Genomic DNA, 22643 nt, shown 5'->3' on the forward strand with positions numbered 1-22643 from the left:
ACGCTGAGTGCCTCAGCCAGGGTGGACCCGGAGTTCCAGAGCTCCAAAGTTCCAAAGGGCAGGCTCTAGACAGCGAGAGTGGCACTGGGACCCAACAGAGGACTTCAGCCAGAAATGGAACCAGCGTCTCTGAGGGGCGGGTGCCCACAGCCTCCCTGTGTGACCGGCGGCTTGATGCCGGGTGCCCGGGCTGGAGACAATGCAGCCGGGGAGGGATCTGGAGGGGGCTGGGACCGGAGACTTCCACACACGAGTAGAACGGCAGCAGTGGGGCGGGGGCGCAATATCTGGCCTTGCGTGGGACTGAAGTTCCCGGGCCTGCCCCCAGCGCGGTTGGTGGTGGGCTGGGGGCTGGGGGTAGCGAAGTGATAGCCTTTTTGGGAACTCACGTTCAGAGAATCTCACAAGTTCACCTATGCCGTCACCATCTTGCCCCCCACCTATTTAATTTTCATGGAGTATTTAATTTACTTGGATATTTTAACTTGTATGGACTAATTCATTTATCTGGGTTATTTAATTTACATGGATTATTTAATTTAACGCCTAAAAATCTAATAAGAAAAAAGTGGAGGCTCAAAGAAGTTAAGCAACTTTCTCAGACTCCACAGCCAGTAAGTGGACAGTATGACCCTTAAAAACTGGCAGGTATCAGATATGGGAACATGCTACCTCTGTAGAGACCCTTCCTTACATCCATCACACTGGCTGCCCCTCACATCTCCTTGTGTTTACTTCTTTAATTCACTTCCTGGAATCCTCTTTGTTTCCTGTCTTCCCCACTGGAATGCTGTGAGCATCAGTGTGCATTGTCCCTGGCTCTGTCCCCGTGTCCCCAGGGCCTAGAACCATATGGTAGGCTGACAGTGAGTATCTGTACACTGACTTTCACTAACTATCAATATAAAACTATTTGAATACTGAACATAGGTTATAAAATCATATAATTTACCAAGAGAAAAGGGAATTTGGTGATGTTTCAGCCCAGGGAAGCTTCTGAATGGCAATCCCCTGACCTCCTGGGGCACCTGCTTGCCATTCTCTGCTCCAGGTGAACATAAAGGGATACCTTTGCGAAGGACCAGCATGCAGGGGAAGCACTTTGTGTTGAAATTTGCAGTAATGCACTTTGGATGCAATTAAGGCACATACTGTAGGAAAATGGGTGCACCAAGGATGCCTTCCTGAGCCCTGATGACATAATAGGATTCAGGCAAGCCCCAGAGCCCTTCACTGTGCCCTATATTTTAATTATAGCAATTATAGTTAATTAACTAGTTGATGTGCTGCAACATCTATCACAAAGAGAGTAACGGTTTTAAGGTCACTCCCAAGTGAGTGTGTATGTAGGTTGTGGGGTTGTTTCACTTTCATGGGTTTCAATTCTGGAACTACTCTACATCTTACGTCGTTTGTTTTCCTTCTGCCATCTTTTCTTACCCTCCCTGTGTAGGGGAATGTTGTGTCAGCCTTAGTTTGACACAAGGTGTTTTTCACCTGTGTGGTTTTTGAGGGTGGTTTATTTTAAGAGTCGGAACCTATGCAAATGAGCAAAATATCTCTCTGTCTCTGTCTGTTTTAGGAAAAACGCAAAGCTGAGGAAGCTCTCAGTGACCTCAGACGTCAATATGAAACCGAAGTGGGAGATCTGCAAGTGACCATTAAAAAACTCAGAAAGGTAGGTATGTGGCAGTTAGACTTTTGGGAACAGCCTCGGTGTCTCACTGTGTCTAAGCTGTTAACAACTAAAAAACATGTGGAATTGTATTGCATTGATAAAATTGGATTTCACAGTTAAATGACTTCTTGAAAGACTTTTTAAGGGCTCCTGAGTTCCTCTCCTGTTTCTAGGGGCCACCTGTCTTTTACACAGATCTAATAAATATATCTGATCCCTTGAACAGTTGTTCATCAAAACTTGGTTTGCTTTCCTTGGTCTTCACCCACTAATTTTCCTCCAGTCTCTGGTGTTCAGTGGACTGTGTGCTCCGTGACCTCCCTTCTTGGTCACGCATCCCTATGTCCCTATCCCTGGATTATACAAGGTGTGTGGCTGGTATGTGGTGAATATTTACTAACTGAAGTGAATATTACTCTTCCACGTATAAAGTTCCAGATTTAGGGGGTGCCTTATCAGCAAGAGGCAAGAAAGAATTTGTCAAAGTATGAGCAAAGGTGTGATTTTTTTCTTCTCTTTGATGTGATTATGTTTTGGCTTTTGCTCTACTCGGTTTCTAATGAGCAGAGTCCCTTTCACTCAGTGATGTGTGGCTGATGTTTAACAGGTGACTCTGGAGCGGGGAGAAGGGGAAGGGAAGGATTCGTAGTATTTGCCGATTTCCATGGTATAAATATTCCCATCATTATGATTTTAAGATATCAAGTTATATCACTAAATTCAGAGTTGGGAAGGGATGCTTAAAATAGATTCTCACCTGCTGAGACAAGCCGGCTGTGGCACAATATCAGACTCACTCCTTGCATGAGGATTTTTCCCATAACGAATGGACATACCTTAGCTAAAATGAAAACGAATAATTAAAAGTAATCATCCCTGAAAGTGGCAATGCGATTAAATGACAACCTACTGTATTTTGTAGATTGTTGTAATTTAAACCTCTGGGATGAAGTATTCTCCCTGATAGCCTTCTGAGAAAATGGTCATCAATTTCAACCTTATATCTGATTTTCAAAAGTTATTAGACCATACATACTATGCTTGTATGACATAATTGAAGGGACCAATCTCCTGTTAATCTCCCAGTCACTGTGACTTTCCAAATCTTTAGACTTAAAGAATGTCTGCAAGAAGAGGTGGAGTTTCTTTCCCTGATGGAGTATATGGTGAAGACCAAATGGCAGTAAGAGAGTCCATAAGTTAGGAGTGAGGACACCTGAGTCCTTGTTGCACTCTACCTGCTTCTCCCTGTAACACCTGGGACAGTTTGCTTCATCTTTCTGGTCCTTAGTTTCTCATCTGTAAAATGGGATTAATAATGAACTGTCCTGCCTAATCATAATAACTGATACTTTATTGACTTTACAGTTTATTAAGCTCTTTTTCATAATTAAAAAAATTGAATTCTCAGACATTCTCTGAGAAAAGTATAATTATTCTACTTTTACAGGTGAGGACTGAGTTCCAGAGAGGTTAAATGTCTTGTTCAAGGTCACACAGCTAACAACTGATGGATTCGTCTTGCTGCACAGTTTGTGTTTTCTCAGATATGCCAGACTTCCTACCTGCCTGATGTGATTGTTATGCAAAACAGTGAGAAATTTATCTTCAGGGTTGTAAAGAGCTATAGAAAAACATGCACCTATATTACAGTTGCCATTAATTTATGTCACTGATTCTGAGAAACTCATTCCTTCCCCCACAATTTTTCTTCTCTGAGTCAGAATGCATCTCAAAACCAGTGGCTCCTCTCAGTCACGGTCAGCCATGTGACATCATGACAGTTGTGTAAAAATCTTCACTTGATCTTCGTCTGGCAAGATGAGGAAGTCCCAGAGGCAGAGTATTTAGAGGGTGATATGTGGGATCCGTTTTGATCAATGTATAAACACTCTGTTAATGGACACCCACAAATCCCCAGTTCCTAGGAGATGTAAGCTATCTGCAGGAAAGACGTTGTTGTTCTTCACATTATAGATGCTCTTGAACTAATTTAATGTGGTAGTTAATAGTAATGATTCAACCACCAAGCAAAGCTTACGTATGTATCTACGCAATAGATTTTATTGATTTTAGTTATTTAATAAGCATTTCTTGAACTCACTGTAAAGAAAACATAGGAGAATCTGACACTAACTTTGCCCTTAAAAAAAAAATCTTACGTTTTAGGAGGGAAGGTAAGACATTTCTTAAGAATTATAATACAGGATAGAAAGTATTAAAATAAAATTTAAAAATCTAAAGGTCCAGACTCATATGCAACATAACTGAAAAAAGCAATAATTAGGTTGTTTAATAATTGAATGGTTTCCAAAAAGGGCTTTTCAATTTTTTCCAAGAAAAGGAATCTAACAACAAAACCTCTTTCAAATGTTTAAATTATTTAGAACGAATTTTCAAATATTTTGGGAATTTTATACAGTTTAATGATTTATAAGTTTGTATAATGTGGAAAGCTGATGACTTCTAGAATTCGTGTGTATATTTAAGGATAATTCTAAAGTTAACCAAAGCAGTTTAATGTGAGTATGGAAGCACACAACTTTTATTTGCTCTTTCAGCTCGAAGAACAATCAAAACACATAAGTCAAAAGGAAGATGTAGCTGCATTGAAAAAACAAATTTATGATTTATCAATGGTAAGAATTATCTTTTCACTTACAGAAATGCACTCCCTGTTAAACTACATAATCATACTGTCATTTTAGTGTTCAAGGAATAGCAGCTTAAAAATCCATTAATACTATAGTTGGAATTACCTGAAATACCTTTGAGCCATTGTGATTTTTATGCAGGACTTTTCCCCTCAATGATATGCCACTTATTGTGAAAGATTTGATTTATTTTTTATTCAAAGTAGTAAAGCTATCACCTGAAGACCTTATATAAAATAATTTACCCTGTGTTCTTCCAGCTTCAACTCTGGGATGTATCCCTGGCTTTGTGATGAGGATATTAATGCCTTGATTTTCTTCCAAGTTTTCTTTCTGAATCTTTTCCATCTTCCACTGACCATGTCTTTATTTTTTCTCTTGATAAAATTAATCATATTTATGTGTGTTCTCTTATTGTGTTTTCTTTATTTTGATTTTAGGTTAACCCCCAAATTTGAAAGCAAATAAAGAACAGTTTGTTTATTATAATTCTAAATATTTCCACTGCAGAGCCAAGAAATGAGCAAGCGTTACATTTTTTTTCTCTCTAGTCATTGTCTCTGCTTCACTGAAAATAGAAGATTCCCAGCTTCAAAAAAATTCCCTTTATGCACCACCATTCCCAAATTGTACATCTTAGTTGGCTTTATGTTTCGATCATTACTTTCTTGTAGAGCTGCCTGCTTTTCTTGGATTTTCTGGTTGAGAGTTTGGTTTCTTGTTGTAAAAAGAAATATTACCATCTTTATAATATTACTGATATCTTATTTATTCTTCCCAATGCATAGAATTGCTTAATTTTTCACCTTTTTGAATTTGGGCTCCAATTCAAAAGCAATTAGACTGATTGATTGTTTTTTATACTTGCTATCCATATGCCATTTTGGAATATTTTAAAATTAGGTCCTTCACTGAATTGCAGCATTTTGCATATTAGTTTTCCTCTTTGGAGTTATCTTCATTTTGCTGTAGTACGTCCTCAAGGAACTTCTTCAGAAAAAGAATGTGGGAGATACATTTTCTCAGTTTTTGAATATTTGAGTAGGCCTCCATTCCTTTCAAACTTTATTGCTTGTCTAAATGAATAGACTTTTCTGGGAATCCTCTGGAAATTTTTTTTTTTTTTTTTTTGCCTTTCTAGGTGCTCCTCCCCTTTTTCAAATACCTGGAAATCCTTGGAGATTTGTTCGTATTTTAAAATGAAGGATTCTCTTGGTCACTTCAGGAGTTCAGTGCTACTTTGTCTTCCTGGGAGCTCTGTGTGTGAAGATGACTGTTGGACTAAGGGACCCTAATCATTACAATGAGTGGGACAGAGACATACACAGGAAATCACTAGCTTTCCTTATAGGAATAACTCAGTTTTTATTTTTTAAACTTTTTTATTTTAAAGATGGATACAATTCAGGGTTAGGTATACAAATGGTCATTGTACAGGTCAAGTTTGGGCCTCACTTTGGTCCCCAGCTCACCTGGTTTGAAATCAGGTACCTTTATTGATGAAGTGTGCCCTGACCCCCTCCCTGGAGGTTTGCCACAACTGCCAATCCCTTTCTTATTATGATAATTAATTAGGATATTAATTACTTAAGTATTATCATAATTGTTTAGGGTCTGCTTATGAGTGTGAACATGTGGTACTCATGTCTTTGCTGCTGTGATAGATCACTGAGTATGTGGAATCACTCAGCTTTGAAAAGACAGTCTCGGTCTTGTTGTCTTTAAAGTGTCCTCTGGCTGTCTGCTATTTTTTTTTTCTTTTAAACATTTTTTTAATCAATAATTTTTATTATGATATTGTGGGGTACCGTTAAGGATTAGGTATACAAATATGCTTCGTTCAGGCACCCTTGTTGATAAGAGGTGTCTCCGCGTCCCCAGACAGGTATTGACTACTATTAATCCCATCTCCCTTCCCCTCCCTCCCCATAGTTTCCCACCACTGTCAGTCATTTTCTAATTTACATTGGATGTTCAAGGTCTACTGTATGAGTGAGAACATATGATACTCAGATCTTTGTTTCTGTGAGAGGTCGCTCAGTATTATAGACTCTAGTTCCATCCAGGTTGCTGTGAAATTCATGATTTTGTTCATTTTTATGGCTGTGTAGTATTCCATCGTGTATATGCACCACATTTTTTTCATCCAGTCCTCTTTTGATGGACAGCATGGTTGCTTCCGGGTTCTTCCTATTGTGAACAATGCTGCGATAAATATACGTGTGCAGGTATCTTTTTTATAGAGTGATTTAAGTTCTTCAGGATATATTCCCAGTAGGGGGATTGCGGGGTCATATGGGAGGTCAATATTTAGAGTTTTTAGGAATCGTCATACTGTTTTCCACAGAGGTTGCACTAGTTTGCACTCCCACCAACAGTGTAGAAGTGTTCCCTTTTTGCCACACCCTCTCCAGCAACTGTTATTTTTTGAGTTATTGATAATTGCCATTCTGACTGGAGTTAGGTGGTATCTCAGTGTGGTTTTGATTTGCATCTCCCTGATGATTAGTGAGGTTGAATGCTGTCTGCTATTCTTTGTGAGGGTAAGAGAGGGAAGGGACTTGTGGAGGGATCCCTTCATATACTATTTTAATCTCTATTTCCGGCTCCACATCTTGTTCCTTTTTTCTGGGGTTTGGCCTGACCACTTGTCTCCTTCTGGGTTCTACATCAGAACCTTTAACACACTTCTCCTAGATTCTCTCCCCTACCCTCCACTCTGTTCCTTTGACAGCACATTTTCATCCAGTTTCCATTTTTCCAGAAAAGTATTTATGTCACTTAAATGATCACAGGCCCCTCTTCCAGTCTAGTAACTGTTATCGGTTCATTTCCTTTGCTATTTCCTCTTAATGGGGTTTCAGAATGAAAAAAGACAAATTCAAGTACTCAGTTAACCATCTTGAATGGGAGCCTCCAGTTTTTTTTGTTTTTTTTTTTAAGAAAAATAAATTTCCTAATCACACCGTTTTATTTTTAAGTCCAAAACATAAAAGTTTAAGTGATAGGATTTATAAAAAGTAGCCAGTGTACTTGTTAATAGGTACTATTAATTCTGCAGAATGCTTATCAGTAGTTTTATAGTGCTTAATCAGTAAAGCAGGTGTTCAAACGTTTGGTGGTGTCAGTTAATTTGCCAATAACATGTTAAAGTACATCACGCTGAACTCTTGACTGTTATAGTTTGATACCAAAAGTCAAATATTAAAAAAAAGAACAACTTTGTGGATCTAGATTTTTGACACTTTAATCATTTGAAATATTTTCAAATTACCTTGAACTGGCAATTAGTTCTTTGACTCGTGGAAGGGTGAGAAAGGCATGTGGGAGGGTTACACATACTCCACTCATTGCTTACAGGCAGAAGAAACTCTGAATCTAATGACCTGCACTATTCCTTTTATCAGGAAAATCAGAAAGTTAAGAAAGATCTTTTAGAAGCACAGACAAACATAGCCTTTCTACAGAGTGAATTAGATGCTTTGAAAAGTGATTATGCTGACCAGAGTCTGAATTCTGAAAGGTATGAAACTTTGCATTTTATTTTTTCCTTTGAGTAGAATGTTTATGTAGATGACCATCCAGCAGCTATGTAATAATAAAGAGTAAGTTATTAACTTTGGTAGTATGTTTTTTTCCTTTCTGATGATTTTACTTGGTGTCAGATTTCCTAGTTTTTTTGTGTATGTTTTTAATATTTTTCAGTAAATAGATTAATTTGTGTAATTATTGGCTGCTTCGGCTAGTACAGGGCTTAAATGTTTGCATTAACTGGGATAAGAATATACCTAAAGTATTGAGAGTCAATGCTTATTAAAGTACTTTGTATGTAGGAATCCTAGCCATAGAACACAAGAAAGGGAAAAGTAGACCTCCTGGTCTACTTTTTTCTAAGCCTTAGTTTTGCAGTATGACGCCAAACATAAGACCTAATACATATACTCACAGGCATGCATTTGTATATGAGGGATCCACATATGGATATTTGTATAGGGAAATGTAAATATAAAATGCATAGGTGTGTGTATATATTGTGTACCTTCTAGGACAAGTGTGCTTGAGAAAATTATTTGTTTTTTTGTTTGTTTGCAAACTTTAATCAGAATGAAACTCTTGTAATGGAAAACAGTGAGGCATGTGTTAAATACTTACTATGCAGTCTTTGTCTAGTCCCCGAGCTAGGTAAGGGATTTAGCTTGTACAGTATATAAAAAAGAAAGGGTGTGCCCTCTGCTCTTGGAGAACTTCAAACTTAGTTGGAAAAAAAAAAAAGCAAAATGTTTACTGAGTTAAACCACATAGGAGCTAAGCAGTGGCAGGAACAGTTCTACCAGCAGAGTCATGGTTTGGGTTCATTGCTGTGTGGTAACAAAAAGCATCTTACTTTAGTTCAGAAGAAGTAAAGAGCTGGGTTCAAGAGGAGATACTTCCGGCAAGCTTAGGTGGACGGGCAGGCTTGTGCTGGCAAAGGGGAAAGGGACAGCAGGGACGGTGACATCAACAACTCAGAGCTGGTGGCACTGCCACCTGCCAGCACTATTCTAGTATGTGCTAATATCAACTCATCCAGTCCACAGAACATCCTACGCGGGAGGGACTTTCATCATCTCCGTTTTACAGATAGGAAAAGAGAGTCTCCGAGATGTTCCAGATTACACAATAACCAAAGCAAGGGCAGGAAAATAAGGAAGGATCTGGCTTGGGGAAAGGAAGTCAGACCACTAGACAGAAAGAGATACTGTGAAGGGAAAAGGAAAAATTAGGGAAAAAAAGAAAACATGAAAAAGTTTACAAGCTAGTTTAAGGCTATATTATAGGGGCTCAGAATTTTTGGCCAAGAAGCTTAAATCCCTGTAGACAATGGGGAAACATATAGCTTTGTGGATAGGTTATTGTGTAAGTGGGCAGGTTATTGTGGATACAACTTGATAGCCTGAGAGCTTTTGGAAGCTAGTGATTGGGGTTGGTGTGCCAAGGGGGATCAGGAGCTAGAAGCGGGTGCCAGTATTTTGAGAGCAAGTTTGAGGAGCTGGCCAGGGCTTCCTAAAGCAAAGGAGAGATGAGTTGCTAGTGACCCCACCAAGCCCAGTCTGTAGGTATCTCTGTGGTTTAGTCCCCAAGGAGGATAGAACCAGGTCAGCAGGGGAGGGGAGGGAAGAGCTGGTGGGTACCACATTGTGGTTGAGGAGGAGAAGTTCTAGGTTTATGGTGTCAGATGGGACAGAGCCTTGTACAAGGAATCACGGGGTGTGGATGTGTTGTTAATGGAGTCTGCTGGAAGGAGAGGAGGCTGCTGAGGCCACAGAGGCACAGAGCAGGAGCATGAGAAAGAGAAAAAACCATAACCAAGGACACTCGCTTTTGAAAAAGGTGCCAGAGGAGAGGGTCTGGGAGGGTGAGTGTAGGCAACGCAGGACTTGACACCTAATTCTTATTCAAACATAAAATATAATTTTTCAGGGATCTGGAAATAATCCGAGAATACACAGAAGATCGAAATAGTCTTGAGAGGCAAATTGAAATACTCCAGTAAGTTCTCAAATCAAATGCTCATTACATTTGCATTTTACTTATTTTTTGTTAATAAAACACATGCCATATCTAATACGAGGTGCCGTATTCTAAAGACCAGCTTCACAGGTCCGTGTATGTTTCTTCTCACGGCAGTGCTCTCAGCATATCCGCTTGGCTTTCTGATGCTTCTAATCCTAAATAAATTATTCAAATGTGGGGAATAGAATATAATTCTCTAAAAGCCCTTGCAAGTCAAGAGATATGTCCAGCGTGTCTTTGTTATGCCTCTGTGAAGAAGACCCCTGACCGCTCGGTTTGCTCTGAGCTCTGGACAAAAAATTTGTCAAGCTTCTCACACTGGTAAGGGCTGCAGGACTCTGCTACACACCCATTCTTTCTCAGTTTATTGTGCTTGCCTAGAGATCTTTTTTTTTTTTTTCCTAGATTGCTTTTCTCGCTGCAAGTGGAAATATAATGTCTGCCCTGTCAGCTTCACAACTAAGTTGCATCCTCTGCGGACCTTTCCCACAAGACTTCCTCTTCTTTCTTCTCTTTTCTACCTATGCAGTGTTTGCCTCTGGCTTCAGTTCTCCCATCTGAAGTCAGGTCAGGCGTGATCAGTTTTGTTTTGGTTTTTTTCCACCATTTTTGAACGCTTTTTAAGTCTCATCTATGTCAATTATGGAGTTCATTTATTACAATCATCCTTTAAGTTCGTTCATTCATTCATTCAACAGATTCTTAGGTGGCAACTTTTATGGGTCAGGTATGCCAGGAGCCGAGGATAGAGAGGCAAGTAGGAAAAAAAATCTCTTTGTGGAGCTAGTCTAGGGGAAGAAGACAGAAGCTGGCCAATAATTATAGAAATACATATAAAATGTCAAATGAGAGCAGTGTGGCAAAGAAAAGGTACCAGTCTCCTAGTGGGAACTTTGCCCTATCCAATGAGGTCAAGAAAGTGTCCTGGAGGAAGTGAGGAGTGTGCTGAGACAGAAAGGGTGAACTGACCTTAAGGAGAGGAAGATTAGCTACAGTGTGAAGTAGGGCTTTTGAAATCATCCTCATTTTCTTCAAGGGGGCACTGAGGCTCCGAAAGCTTAAATGACTTCTGTTAAGTCACACGGAAATAAGAGTTGGAATTTGAACCCAGACCTGACTGAGGTCGCTAACCCAGTGTTTACTGGGCCTGGCAGTGCCTGGTAGGATGGCACCAGGCCACGAGTAGAATGCAGGAGCAGCAGGAACAAGAAGCCTCATATAACATGTTGCCTCCATGCCTGGCTGCTGGACTGTGGGAACTGGCCAGCCAGTTCAGGCATTTAGGGAACCAAGACCTGCATTAAACCTGTTCACACAGTGGAGCTACCTGAGGGAAGACTGAGTCTCACAGCATAGATAATTCATCCCTAGAAGGCCCTGAGGCCTTTAAAGAGAGATAACAAATCAATGAAGGTGTGGTACTTTGAGTAATGAATAATGATCTCAGTCTATGAGGTTGGAAGGGAAGTGGTGGAATGTTGTAGATGGTGATAAGGTATTTCACATTCTGAATAATTACAGCCTGAATGGGAGAGTGGTAACATTGACCCCCACTAATACTTTTATTGTCCATCTCTTTATCTGTTTGTTTATTTACTCTGCAGAACAGCTAACCGGAAACTGCATGACAGTAATGATGGCCTGAGGAGTGCCCTCGAAAATAGTTATAGCAAGCTCAACCGATCCTTGGTATGCCACATAATATTCTAATATATTTCATTCTTTCTAGTGGTAGAGTATTTTAAAAGCTTTGAAAATCATGTAATTTCTTAGAGAAGAACTTCATGTAGGTCTTCATAATAATGAGAAGCTCTTTCCATAAAATAAGAGGAGGCAACATTTTTTCAAATTAAAAAAATATATACTATCCCTCTGCAGAAATGAATGTCTTGATGTCAACCAATTCTTTAGTTAGATGTCCTAGGGAACTAGAGAAAGGTATGTAAGATGTGATCTTTGGCCTGGAAGAGTTTATAATGTAGTATGAAGCTAAGATATGCACAGATAGATAGCATAATATAAGAAAAAGTAGAAAATCCCACGGGTAAAAATAAAATACTGCCCAGTTGAGAGAAGGCAGAGAGTACTTGTGGCTGAGGAGTGAGTTTAGTTATGTGTGTATACTTTATGCTAGTGTAATTAGCACAATGAGGGTCTTGGATTTCAAACCCTCCTGTGGAAACAAGCTAAGCCCATTTGGAATTTTGAGGACTGCTCCCAGATTGCATTTATCATAAAGCTTCTTACCCACTTTTGGAGGTTGGCTCCAACTGTAAGATTCCAGTGCTAGATCTGGATATGGACGAGTCCATTACTAAGCCAAATTATGGTTCAAGAAGAGATAAGGAAGTTGGTATTGCATGGTCCTGGCAAATCTGGGGATTCAGAGTACTCCTTTATGGAATGTGCAGTAGGATTTGGACTTAATATGTGATGAAGAAGAGAAAGTACTATAGCAAGTTATTTTTATTGCAGTTTTTCTCTTGATTTCATGCCCACATTTGCTATGTAGTGTACTAAATTTTTAGTTACATTAAAAGTTAAATAGGGTGCTACAGTTAAAAGAATAGATGTGTATGGGTATATGTGTAGAATGTTTACATGAACTAACAAATAACTGCTTGTATATTACAGCGCATAAATAATGTATCACCAGGGAATTCAATTTCTAGAAGCAATCCCAAATTCACTGGTCATTCTCCTCAACCTCTGGGCTATGATAGGTATGTTAACACCTACTTGCTTTTTGCTTGAGTTCTAAATCAAAGTTAAAAGTGCAGTAAATTTTCTTAGAAGTGGATTAAAGTGACAGAATATATTTTGGTCACTCATTTCTACTTTCTACAATTTTACTTAAAAGTTCTGAAACATGAATCATATAAAAAGTAAAAGTGTTTTTGGAGAGGGCAGAATTATTCCATTAAGACGTTATGACTTTGTTTTACCTATACTCACCATGACCTCATCTCTAATCATGGCTTGTTTCTTAGAACGGGGCTCATAAGAGATGGTTCAGGGAAACCAGTGGAAATATGGTATATAATGTTGCAGTATCTATGGTGTACACTGTTAAAACCGTTGGCATACTCTGCAAACGTTTGATGACTCAGCATAATATTATGTGAGCTATGTTGTAGGAAAAGGAACATTTCAAAACAAATAGAAATATGGCTAGATGTTTATAAGCGACTGTATTGAGGAGTAACAGAGGGTTAACAAAAGTTAGAATTTAGCACTATTATTAATCAAATGAACTGAAATATTGGGACTGTTATTACTTGAGACCTAGTAATAGACAAAGATTACATGTGTGTACATATACTTATGTCTAGTGTTGCTAGTTAACAATTATTTTTGTAATATGTCAAAATTGGAAAATGGAAGTGAAGGCATAAACAAGGCTTCCAGTCCTCCATTCCTGTGTGACATTTCTCCATTTCACGTTCATCCCTTTCTTTGTTTGGGCACTTTTGGTAAAAAGAATAATGTACCTAATATCTTGGTGATAGCAAATGATCAAGTTGCCATACAGGAAGGCCTACTTTAAAATATATATATATTTAAAGACACGGAGTACAATTCAGGATTACATATACAAGTACATATACATGGTACAGGTAAAGTTTGGGCCTCCCTTTGGTCCCCACTTCTCCTGGTTTGAGATCAGGTACCTTTATTGATATTGTGTCCCCCCCACCCTCCCCTGGCAGTATGCCACTACTGCCAATCCCTTTCTTATAGTATTATGGTAAATGTTCAGGGTCTGCTTATGAGTGAGAACATGTGGTACTCTGTTCTTTGTTTCTGTGATAGATCACTGAGCATTATAGACTCAAAATCCATCCAAGTTGCTGCAGAGTCCATATGTTTGTCCTTTATGGCTGCATAATGTCCCATTGTGTATATGTACCACATTTTTTAATCTAGTCCAGTTTTGATGGGCAGTACAATTGGTTCCATGTTTTTGCTATTGTGAATAGTGCTACAGTGCACAGCTATCTTTTTTGTAGAACGATTTGAGTTCCTCTGGGTATATTCCCAATAGGGGAATTGTTGGGTCATATGGAAGGTCAATTTTCTAGTTCTTTTAGAAATCGCCACACTATTTTCCATAGAAGTTGAACCAGTTTGCATTCCCACCAGCAGTGCAGAAGCATTCCCTTTTCTCCGCATCCTCACCAGCATCTGTTGTTGTTTGTTTTATTAATGATGGCCATTCTTACTGGGGTTAGGTGGTATCTCAGTGTGGTTTTGATTTGCATTTCTCTGATCGTGAGTGAGGCTGAGCACTTTTTCATGTGTCTGTTGGCTGCCCGCATATCTTCTTTTGAGAAGTGTCTATTCATGTCTCTTGCCCACTTTTTAAACTTTTTTTTTTTTTTTTTTTGAGTTGGAGTCTCACTCTGTCGCCCAGACTGGAGTGCAGTGGCCGCTCCCGGCCACCGCAGACTCGACCTGCTGGGCTCCGGCGATCCTTCCGCCTCAGCCTTCCGAGTAGCCGGAATTACAGGCATGTGCTACCATGCCCGGCTGATTTTTTGATTTATTGTAGAGATGAGGTCTTGCTGCCCAGGCGGGTCTCGAACCCGCGGGCTCAGGCAATTCGCTCACCTCAGCCTCCGAAAGGCACGGGATTACAGGCTGAGCCATCGAGCCCAGCTTCTTGCCCACTTTTTAATGGGGCTGTTTGTTTTTTTCCTTTCAGCACGTTTGAGTTCCTTGTAGACCCTGGATGTTAGGCTTCTGTCAGATACCCAGTTGGGAAATATTTTTTCCCATTTTGTGGGCTGTCTCCTTGCTCTCGTGATGGTTTCTTTTGCTTTGCAGAAGCTTGTTAGCTTGATGAAGTCCCGCTTGTCTATCTTGTCTCTTATGGTATGGACATCTGGGTTTTGATCAGGAATGAGTTGCCTGCTCCGATGTCTGTGAGGGTATCTTCTACATTTTCTAAGATTCTTATAGTTTGAGGTTTTATGTTTAGGTTTTTGATCCATTTAGAGTTGATTTTTGTGTATGGTGATAGCTAGAGGTCCTGCTTCAATCTTCTGTATGTGGTCAGCCAGTTTTCCCAGCACCATTTACTGACTAGGTTCTCCTCTCCCCCGTGGTGGAGGCTTTGTTGAAGACAAACTGGTTGAGAAATTGAGGTTTTGCTTCCAGAATCTCTATCCTGTTCCATTGGTCCATATACCTGTTTTTGTACCAATACCAGGCTGTTTTGATTATTGTAGCCTTATAGTAAAGTTTAAAATCTGGAAGTGTGATACTTCCTGCTTTATTTATTTTGCTAAGGATTGTTTTGGCTATTAATGGTCATTTATGTTTCCATATGAATTTCTGAATTGCCATTTCCAGGTCTGAGAAAAATGATGTTGAAATTTAATGAGTATTGTGATGAATCTGTAGATAGCCTTGGGTAGGATGGACATCTTAACTATGTTGAGTCTTCCTATCCATGAGCATGGAATATTTTTCCATTTGTTTGTGTCGTCTTAGATTTATTTGAGCAGTGTTTTGTAGTTTTCATTGTAAAGGTCTTTCACTTCTCTGGTTAGGAAGATGCCGAGGTTTTTCATTTTTTGTGTGTGTGACTATTGTGAATGGGATTGTGCTTTTTATTTGGTTCTCTGAGGAAGGCTTATCTTATTGGTGATTACTTCTCAGAAAATTCTTTCCAGTTATAAGATGTTTTATTGTACACCGATTTGCTAAATAAAAAATTCAATGCCTTATTGTTTATGGGCAGCTGACTATTCTGCTATTGAGAATGTAGATTTTTAAAAGTGTAGGTAGGATGTCATTTTTATTGAATTATTTATTTATTTGAGTTGGAGTCTCATTCTGTCAGCCAGGTTAGAGTGCAGTGGCATGCTCAGGGCCACCACAGCCTTGACCTGCTGGGCTCAGGTGATCCTTCCACCTCAGCCTACCAAGTAGCTGAAACTACAGGCACATGCCACCATACCCGGCTAATTTTTTGATTTATTGTAGAGATGAGGTCTTGCCAGGTTGCCCAAGCTGGTTTCAAACCCGTGGGCTCAGGCAATCCTCTCACCTTGGCCTCCCAAAGTACTGGGATTACAAGCATGATCCACCGCACCTAGCCTACTGAATATTTAAAATCAACACTAAGCAAGTGGGGGAAAAGGTATATAGCTAAAAAGTATCTAAGAAACTTCACCATAATTCATTTTGGAAAGATTAGAACCGTGAATAAGGCTCATAAGTACTAGGTTAAGAGCTCCTCAACAGAAGGTTCTAAGGGACACAGTCATCACGTCCCCTGTACCTTCAAGTGATAGGAACATGGCACTCAAGTGCTCATCTCCCTGACTGTAGCCAGAGGGCCACCCTGGCCTAGACTGATGTTCTTTTCTGGGAGGGTGATTTATTTGATATAAGAAGTTAGAACAGCCTGGGCAACTTGGTGAGACCTCATCCCTACAATAAATCAAAAAATTAGCCAGGCGTGGTAGCACACACCTGTAATTCTGACTACTTGAAAGGCTGAGGTGGCCGGATCACCTGAGCCTAGCCAGTCTACACTGCAGTGGCTGGAGTATGCGTGCCACTGCACTCCAATCTCAGCAACGGAGTGAGACTGCAACTCAAAAAAAAAGAAGTTAACATTTTATTTTATTTTCGATGCTAATATAAAAACTTAATAAAAGCATGTTATCCATTTAATTGTATAGTTTTTGTGGCTTTATTTGATTTTAATTTATAATTGGTTTTGACTTTGTGGTTTTTTGCAAGAACACTAACCAAAAATATGACTTGTTTTATATTTTTACATAATTCATTACAATGAAAATATTCTGAGGGTTGGTAAGAATGGTTTACTTTGAAAAGGATACACATTTCATTGAATTTGAGAAAGTTTGATCTGTACCTATATTTTTAATTTAAATTCTAGATATTCATGGAGATGATTCCTCAATTCAGGATTTCACTATTTCTTTGCTCCTTATAAAAAAATAGAAATAGGTTTTAAAATATTCGAACCAATAATGAAGATATGGAGCCAAATTAGTTTGTAGTATATTATAAGCATAGGGGTTTTCTTATGTACCTTACATATTGACCTAAAATCAGTTTAGAAGGAAAGTTCTATAAATAATGAAAAACATATTTAGACACCCACACCTAGCTAGTATGAAAATATAGTATGAAATTCCTATCTCAGAATAAAGACTTTATAATTGAGCAACATATTAAAAGAGAATTAAGGTAGTTAAATTATCTTTTTAGTTAATTTTAAGCATTTGCTAAAGACACAAAAATATTTTTGGCTTCTCAGATTACACGGCTTATGCTTACTTATATTAAAATGACCCTCTCTCTTCTAAGTATATCCATCTCTTATTTCTCTTATACGAAGACCTCTGTCTTTTGCTCTTTCTCCCTTTCCAATGATCCATGTAAGCAAAGTGACTGGGATGGTGGCCAATGGGTAGTGGATGCTAAGTAAGTCATATCCATTGTTGATATTTCAACATAAACTTAGATTCTTATGAAAACCAAATGGAAAATCAAAAGTAAATAGGAAAGTATACGGTTTCTTTTGATTCTCCTATTTGATGTTAACTTCTCCCTTATTTGTAAAATCTTGAGTGTCACAAATGGAATGATCCACAAAAGTCAGGAGTTCTAACCTTATCTGAGGCACCTTCCTATGAAACTTCTGTAGAGGTATTTGCAGACTATGGGTCCATACTTAGTGACAGAAAACTCATCTCATATGTCAAACCACACTTTCTGGTACTACACATTTCTAACTGCCCCCCCCCTTTTTTACCATGTTGATTAGAAATATGACTCCATGAAAAGTTCATCTTGTTTTGTCTTATGCAACCTGAGAGGATGTAGTCTTCTTCATGTGTCAACTCTTTAAGTATTTGAAGAGAGAAACCATTAAGATTTGAATACACTGAACATTTCTCATATCTGAGGGTTTTGAGTTTCACAATACTGTGGCTGCCTTTTTCACCTGGGTTCTCAGCATCTCTTTTAAGTAGAGCTGTTATTTAGATATAAACACAATGATCAGAATATGATTTGACCAAATTAGAGTAGCCGGGCTCGGTGGCTCAGCCTGGAATCCCGCGCCTTTGGGAGGCTGAGGTGAGTGGATTGCCTGCGCCTGCGGATTCGAGACCCGCCTGGGCATTGAGACCTCATCTCTACGATGAATCAAAAAAAATCAGTCGGGCATGGTAGCGCATGCCTGTAATTCCGGCTACTCGGAAGGCTGAGGCGGAAGGATAGCCGGAGCCCAGCAGGTCGCGGCTGCGGTGGCCGGGAGCGGCCACTGCACTCCAGTCTGGGCGACCGAGTGAGACTCCAACTCAAAAAAAAAAAAAAAAAAAATTAGAGTAAAAAGGCTCACATTCTTATTAACACAACTTGAGATTACATTTACATCTTGAGCACTCTAATTCCTCTTGTATCGTGAAATAAGGACATTTAAAAAATGACTTCATTCGTTAAATGTTTGATTTGAGGGTCTTTACCTTAATTAACTGTTGCATAGAATGAACTGATACTGCTTTGAACATTTTATTTCCCAGGATGCTTAATCATGAACTACATATCACTGCTCCTGGCAAAAGCGAGAATGTCAGTCTCCTTGATTCCATCTAACAGCATGTGGCTTATTGCCTGTGCATTCTCCTGTATTACCAGCTCTCAGGTAACTTGGTCTTCTTCTTTATTACCAGATCATCCCGCTCTTCCTACATGGATGAGGACTGTGACTCCTTGGCCCTCTGTGATCCTATGCAGAGGATGAACTGTGAAGTTGACAGCCTGCCCGAGAGCTGCTTCGACAGTGGCTTGTCTACCTTGAGAGATTCCAATGAGTATGACTCAGAGGTGGACTACAAGCACCAGAGGGGGTCTCAGAGGTCCCACGGGGTGCAGGAGAGCTTTGGAGGTGATACTTCTGACACAGATGTAAGCCCCAGAAACCACTGTTCTCCTAGGCTTTATCTTTGAAAGCGGTCACCATATTTGCCTTCTATCTGTTACGGGAATCTGGCTTAAAGGTCATAAATATGAAGGATAGTCAGTAAAATACTGTTTTCTCTACCAAGTTAGGAAGAAATTCTCATAGACTTCCAATCAGGGCCATTTTATTTTATAATAGCACTGATAGCAGATTGAGCTGCATTTTTCTCTTCTCTTTAATCTGTGATATATTTGTTAATGAGAGACTTTGTTTTCTAACTACTGACTTTTTTTAAAAAATAGGTTCCTGACATAAGGGATGAAGAGACGTACGGTTCTGAAGATGTGGCTTCCATCTTAGACTGGAAGCCCCAAGGGTCTGTTAGCGAAGGGAGCACTGTTAGTTCACCAAGAAAGCCCATCTCGGCACTTTCCCCCCAGGTAGGTAGTTTCTGAGACACTCCTATTCGTGAACACTGCTACTTTTCTGTGCCATGTTACTTAGTAGGAAGGAAACTGGCACTGCCTTTATAACTCACTGTGTCTTTTTCCCCTTCAGACAGACCTGATAGGTGATGACCACAAATCTCCCAGCTCACAGAAGGCCTACAAGATTGTGCTCGCCGGGGATGCTGCAGTGGGGAAGTCTAGTTTCCTCATGAGACTTTGCAAGAATGAATTTCGAGGAAATACAAGTGCTACCCTGGGTATGTCTCCTATTCTAGTTGATGGTGAGAATGTGACCTTTCTTATCTCGAATTTTCTCTTCCTTAGGTATTCTCTACACAGATCTCTCTTCCTCTTTCTTTCTGTGTGTATGTACATGCATATAGGGGTGTGTGTGTGTGTGTGTGTGTGTGTGTGTGTGTGTGTATGTATGTGTCTGTGTGCGTGTGTGTGTGTCCTTGTCTATGTAATAGTCGTCTGTTTCGGCTAAGGCCACTTTTAGGAAAGGAAGACAAAGGACAGAGGTATCTGCTTAGCCAGTCAGATGAATTGAGCCAGGTTTAGAGCTTGAGATGTCTGATTCGTTTATTTGGCACGTATTTTCTGAGTCCTACTCAGAGCCAGATACCATTGTGAGCGCTAAGAATACACAAGGAGGAAAGCCGGCTAAGTCCCAGCCAGCAAGGAAGTTATATCCTGGTAGAGGGAAATGATAAAAAATGTGAGGTTGGGCCGGGCTCGGTGGCTCAGCCTGTAATCCCGTGCCTTGGGAGGCTGAGGTGAGTGGATTGCCCGAGCCCGCGGGTTTGAGACCCGCCTGAGCAAGTTGGCGAGACCTCATCTCCACAATAAATCAAAAAAATCAGCTGGGTGTGGTAGCGCATGCCTGTGATTCCAGCTACTTGGAAGGTTGAGGTGGAAGGATCGCCGGAGCCCAGCAGGTCGAGGCTGCGGGGGCCAGGAGCAGCCACTGCACTCCAGTCTGGGCAACAGAGTGAGACTCCAACTAAAAAAAAAAAAAAAAAAAAGGTGAGGTTGGAAGAGAGGTACAGACTGCCACAGGGTGGCCAGGAAAAGCCTAACTGATATGGTGTCATTTGACAATATTGAAGGCCACTTTGTCATATGGTCAAAATCATAGCCAGAAGTATGCCTCCTTCCCCACCTTCAGTAGAATAGGTAGTATCCTGATTTCCCAAATTTGCATAATAGACAGTAAAAGGAGTTGAAGATATGCAAATCATCATTTATTTTCCTTTTTTTATGAAAAGAGTTCTTATTTTGGTAATCAGAAATGTTAGAACAGACTGATTGCCCTCTTTACAATGGGTGTCTTTATAAAAATACGGTTCCTCGATACACTCTTCAAGATAACAAAGCTGAAAGTTCACTTGAATTTGATTCATAAAAAGACAACTGGATTTTATTTGGTCGCTAGAGACCATGGTGCATCTCATATGTATATACAGTAAGTCTACATACAAACCCTCAAGTTGTGGACTTTCAAAAATGTGAATGTGCTTTCTCATGTCCAGTCACGTAAGTTAGTTCATGTATCTGGCATACATTGTCACATGTGTGTGTCCCCTTTAAGTGGTTGTGCCTTAGTAACACAGTGTACGGTACTGTTTGGGGTTTTTTGTATTATTTGTGTGAAAAGTATTATAAACCTCTTGTATTAGTTGGGTAAATAGGCTAATTCTGTTGGACTTACAAACCAATTAGACTTATGAACATACTCTTGGAACAGAACTTGCTCATATGTAGGAAACTTACTGTATATACAAATACGTACACATACGTATATACATAAAATATATACACGTTCATGCACACACACACACACACACACACACACACACACACACACACACACGACTGAGTTTTTCTGATCATCTGGGAAAATAGAACATAGATTTTCCCTTTGTCCATAGAATAAATCCCTCCCCAAGTCAGCCAACCTGTAGATGGTACATCGGCACTCACATGTGTGACCTGACTTAGAATTACTATTTGAAGGTCACTCCGTAAAGGCCATGATCATTCCTCTACCATGCTGAGCTTTGGTTTATTGACTTTTGCCTTATCTGCAGAGGGCTTGAAAGTAAAAAGCCAGTGGAATTATTTATATCATATTCTCCACTCTCATGTTCCTTTGCAGGAGTTGATTTCCAAATGAAAACTCTCATTGTAGATGGAGAGCGAACAGTGCTGCAGCTCTGGGATACGGCTGGTCAGGAGAGGCAAGTGCTTTTCATAGGGCTTTGGGCTCTGCTTGGGTTTGCAGGAACAAGTCTTGTAGGAGATTGATGTCCTTCTTACTTATAATTATGACTCAGTGCGCTAAGAGTCAACGGTGAACTGACACAAAGCTCATATTCTCGAGTGTCCTAAGAGTGTCAGCATTTTAAAAATATTTATGGTTGACATGGCCCTAAGTTAAAATACTCATGTTATACTTAGAATTAGGACATGTGTGCTGAGCTGTGTTCTTCCCCCAGTGAGAAGACTTCCACTCCCGAGTCTGTAAAGCTTCTGGCATGTTATGTTGGTTCTTCCACCCACCCACAGCATTTCCTACCCACTACCCCCAAATCATTTCTCTCTAGTTTGTACCTCCTTCTAGCCTCCTCTGTGTCTCTGATGTGGATTCTAGTAGCTTGTTGCTGAGGTTGAAACTTTTAGAAATTATGCTGTCCACGTTTTCCTAGTTACGTGTTGGGGTTTATGGCCATTTGGGAGATTATTTGGTAGAGAAAAGGATTGTCTTTTCTGAATAAGCCTCTCAGATTCTCATCCCATTGCCTTTTGCTGCATCATTCGAGGCCTTGAGATGGCTATTTTGCAGTAATATGTTGCAGTTAGAGTCTTCTCAATTGGGGCTAATTTTAGAAGATGAGAAAAAAATGAACACGAAAGAGAAGAAAAATGAGGCTGCACAAAATGTCTGATTATGTGCTTTTCTCTTCCCCAGATTCAGAAGTATTGCCAAGTCTTACTTCAGAAAAGCAGATGGTGTTTTGCTGCTGTATGATGTTACATGCGAGAAAAGCTTTCTTAATGTACGAGAATGGGTAGATATGATTGAGGTAAGAAATCAAAATGGAGAAACAGAAAATTACATGAGGGAGTTCTAGGCCATCTTGGGAAAGGCTAATGCTCTCCTTTGTCAGAGTGAAATTGATTAGAAACCATTGATCCAAACCATCAGGAAGAATTGGATGCTAGAGGCAGAATTGGCAGCATTGGTCTCTTCCTCAGCAGTTGGGCTAGTTTCCTTGAAGCCAAGGACACTACAGAAAGGAGCTTCTGGGAATAAAACTTCTGGGTTTTCTTGCAGATAAAATCAAAACCCCATTGTA

General features: G+C 39.8%; 1 protein-coding gene across 1 annotated transcript in view; it reads left to right on the forward strand.

The window, feature by feature from the left end:
- The window catches only part of RASEF (RAS and EF-hand domain containing), a 37843-nt gene that overhangs the window by 1009 nt on the left and 14191 nt on the right, over positions 1–22643 (forward strand). The window contains exons 2-12 of the mRNA XM_021714954.1: positions 1583–1678; positions 4240–4317; positions 7740–7855; positions 9793–9861; positions 11490–11574; positions 12520–12608; positions 18606–18840; positions 19138–19275; positions 19394–19541; positions 21443–21524; positions 22256–22370. Of these exons, the coding sequence (XP_021570629.1) occupies positions 1583–1678; positions 4240–4317; positions 7740–7855; positions 9793–9861; positions 11490–11574; positions 12520–12608; positions 18606–18840; positions 19138–19275; positions 19394–19541; positions 21443–21524; positions 22256–22370 (1251 nt within the window). The remainder of the gene's footprint in view (positions 1–1582; positions 1679–4239; positions 4318–7739; positions 7856–9792; positions 9862–11489; positions 11575–12519; positions 12609–18605; positions 18841–19137; positions 19276–19393; positions 19542–21442; positions 21525–22255; positions 22371–22643) is intronic.

The sequence above is a fragment of the Carlito syrichta genome, unplaced genomic scaffold (genome assembly GCF_000164805.1).
Source record: "Carlito syrichta isolate Samal-C Ts95f unplaced genomic scaffold, Tarsius_syrichta-2.0.1 Scaffold306050, whole genome shotgun sequence".
Taxonomy (NCBI): Eukaryota; Metazoa; Chordata; class Mammalia; order Primates; family Tarsiidae; genus Carlito; species Carlito syrichta.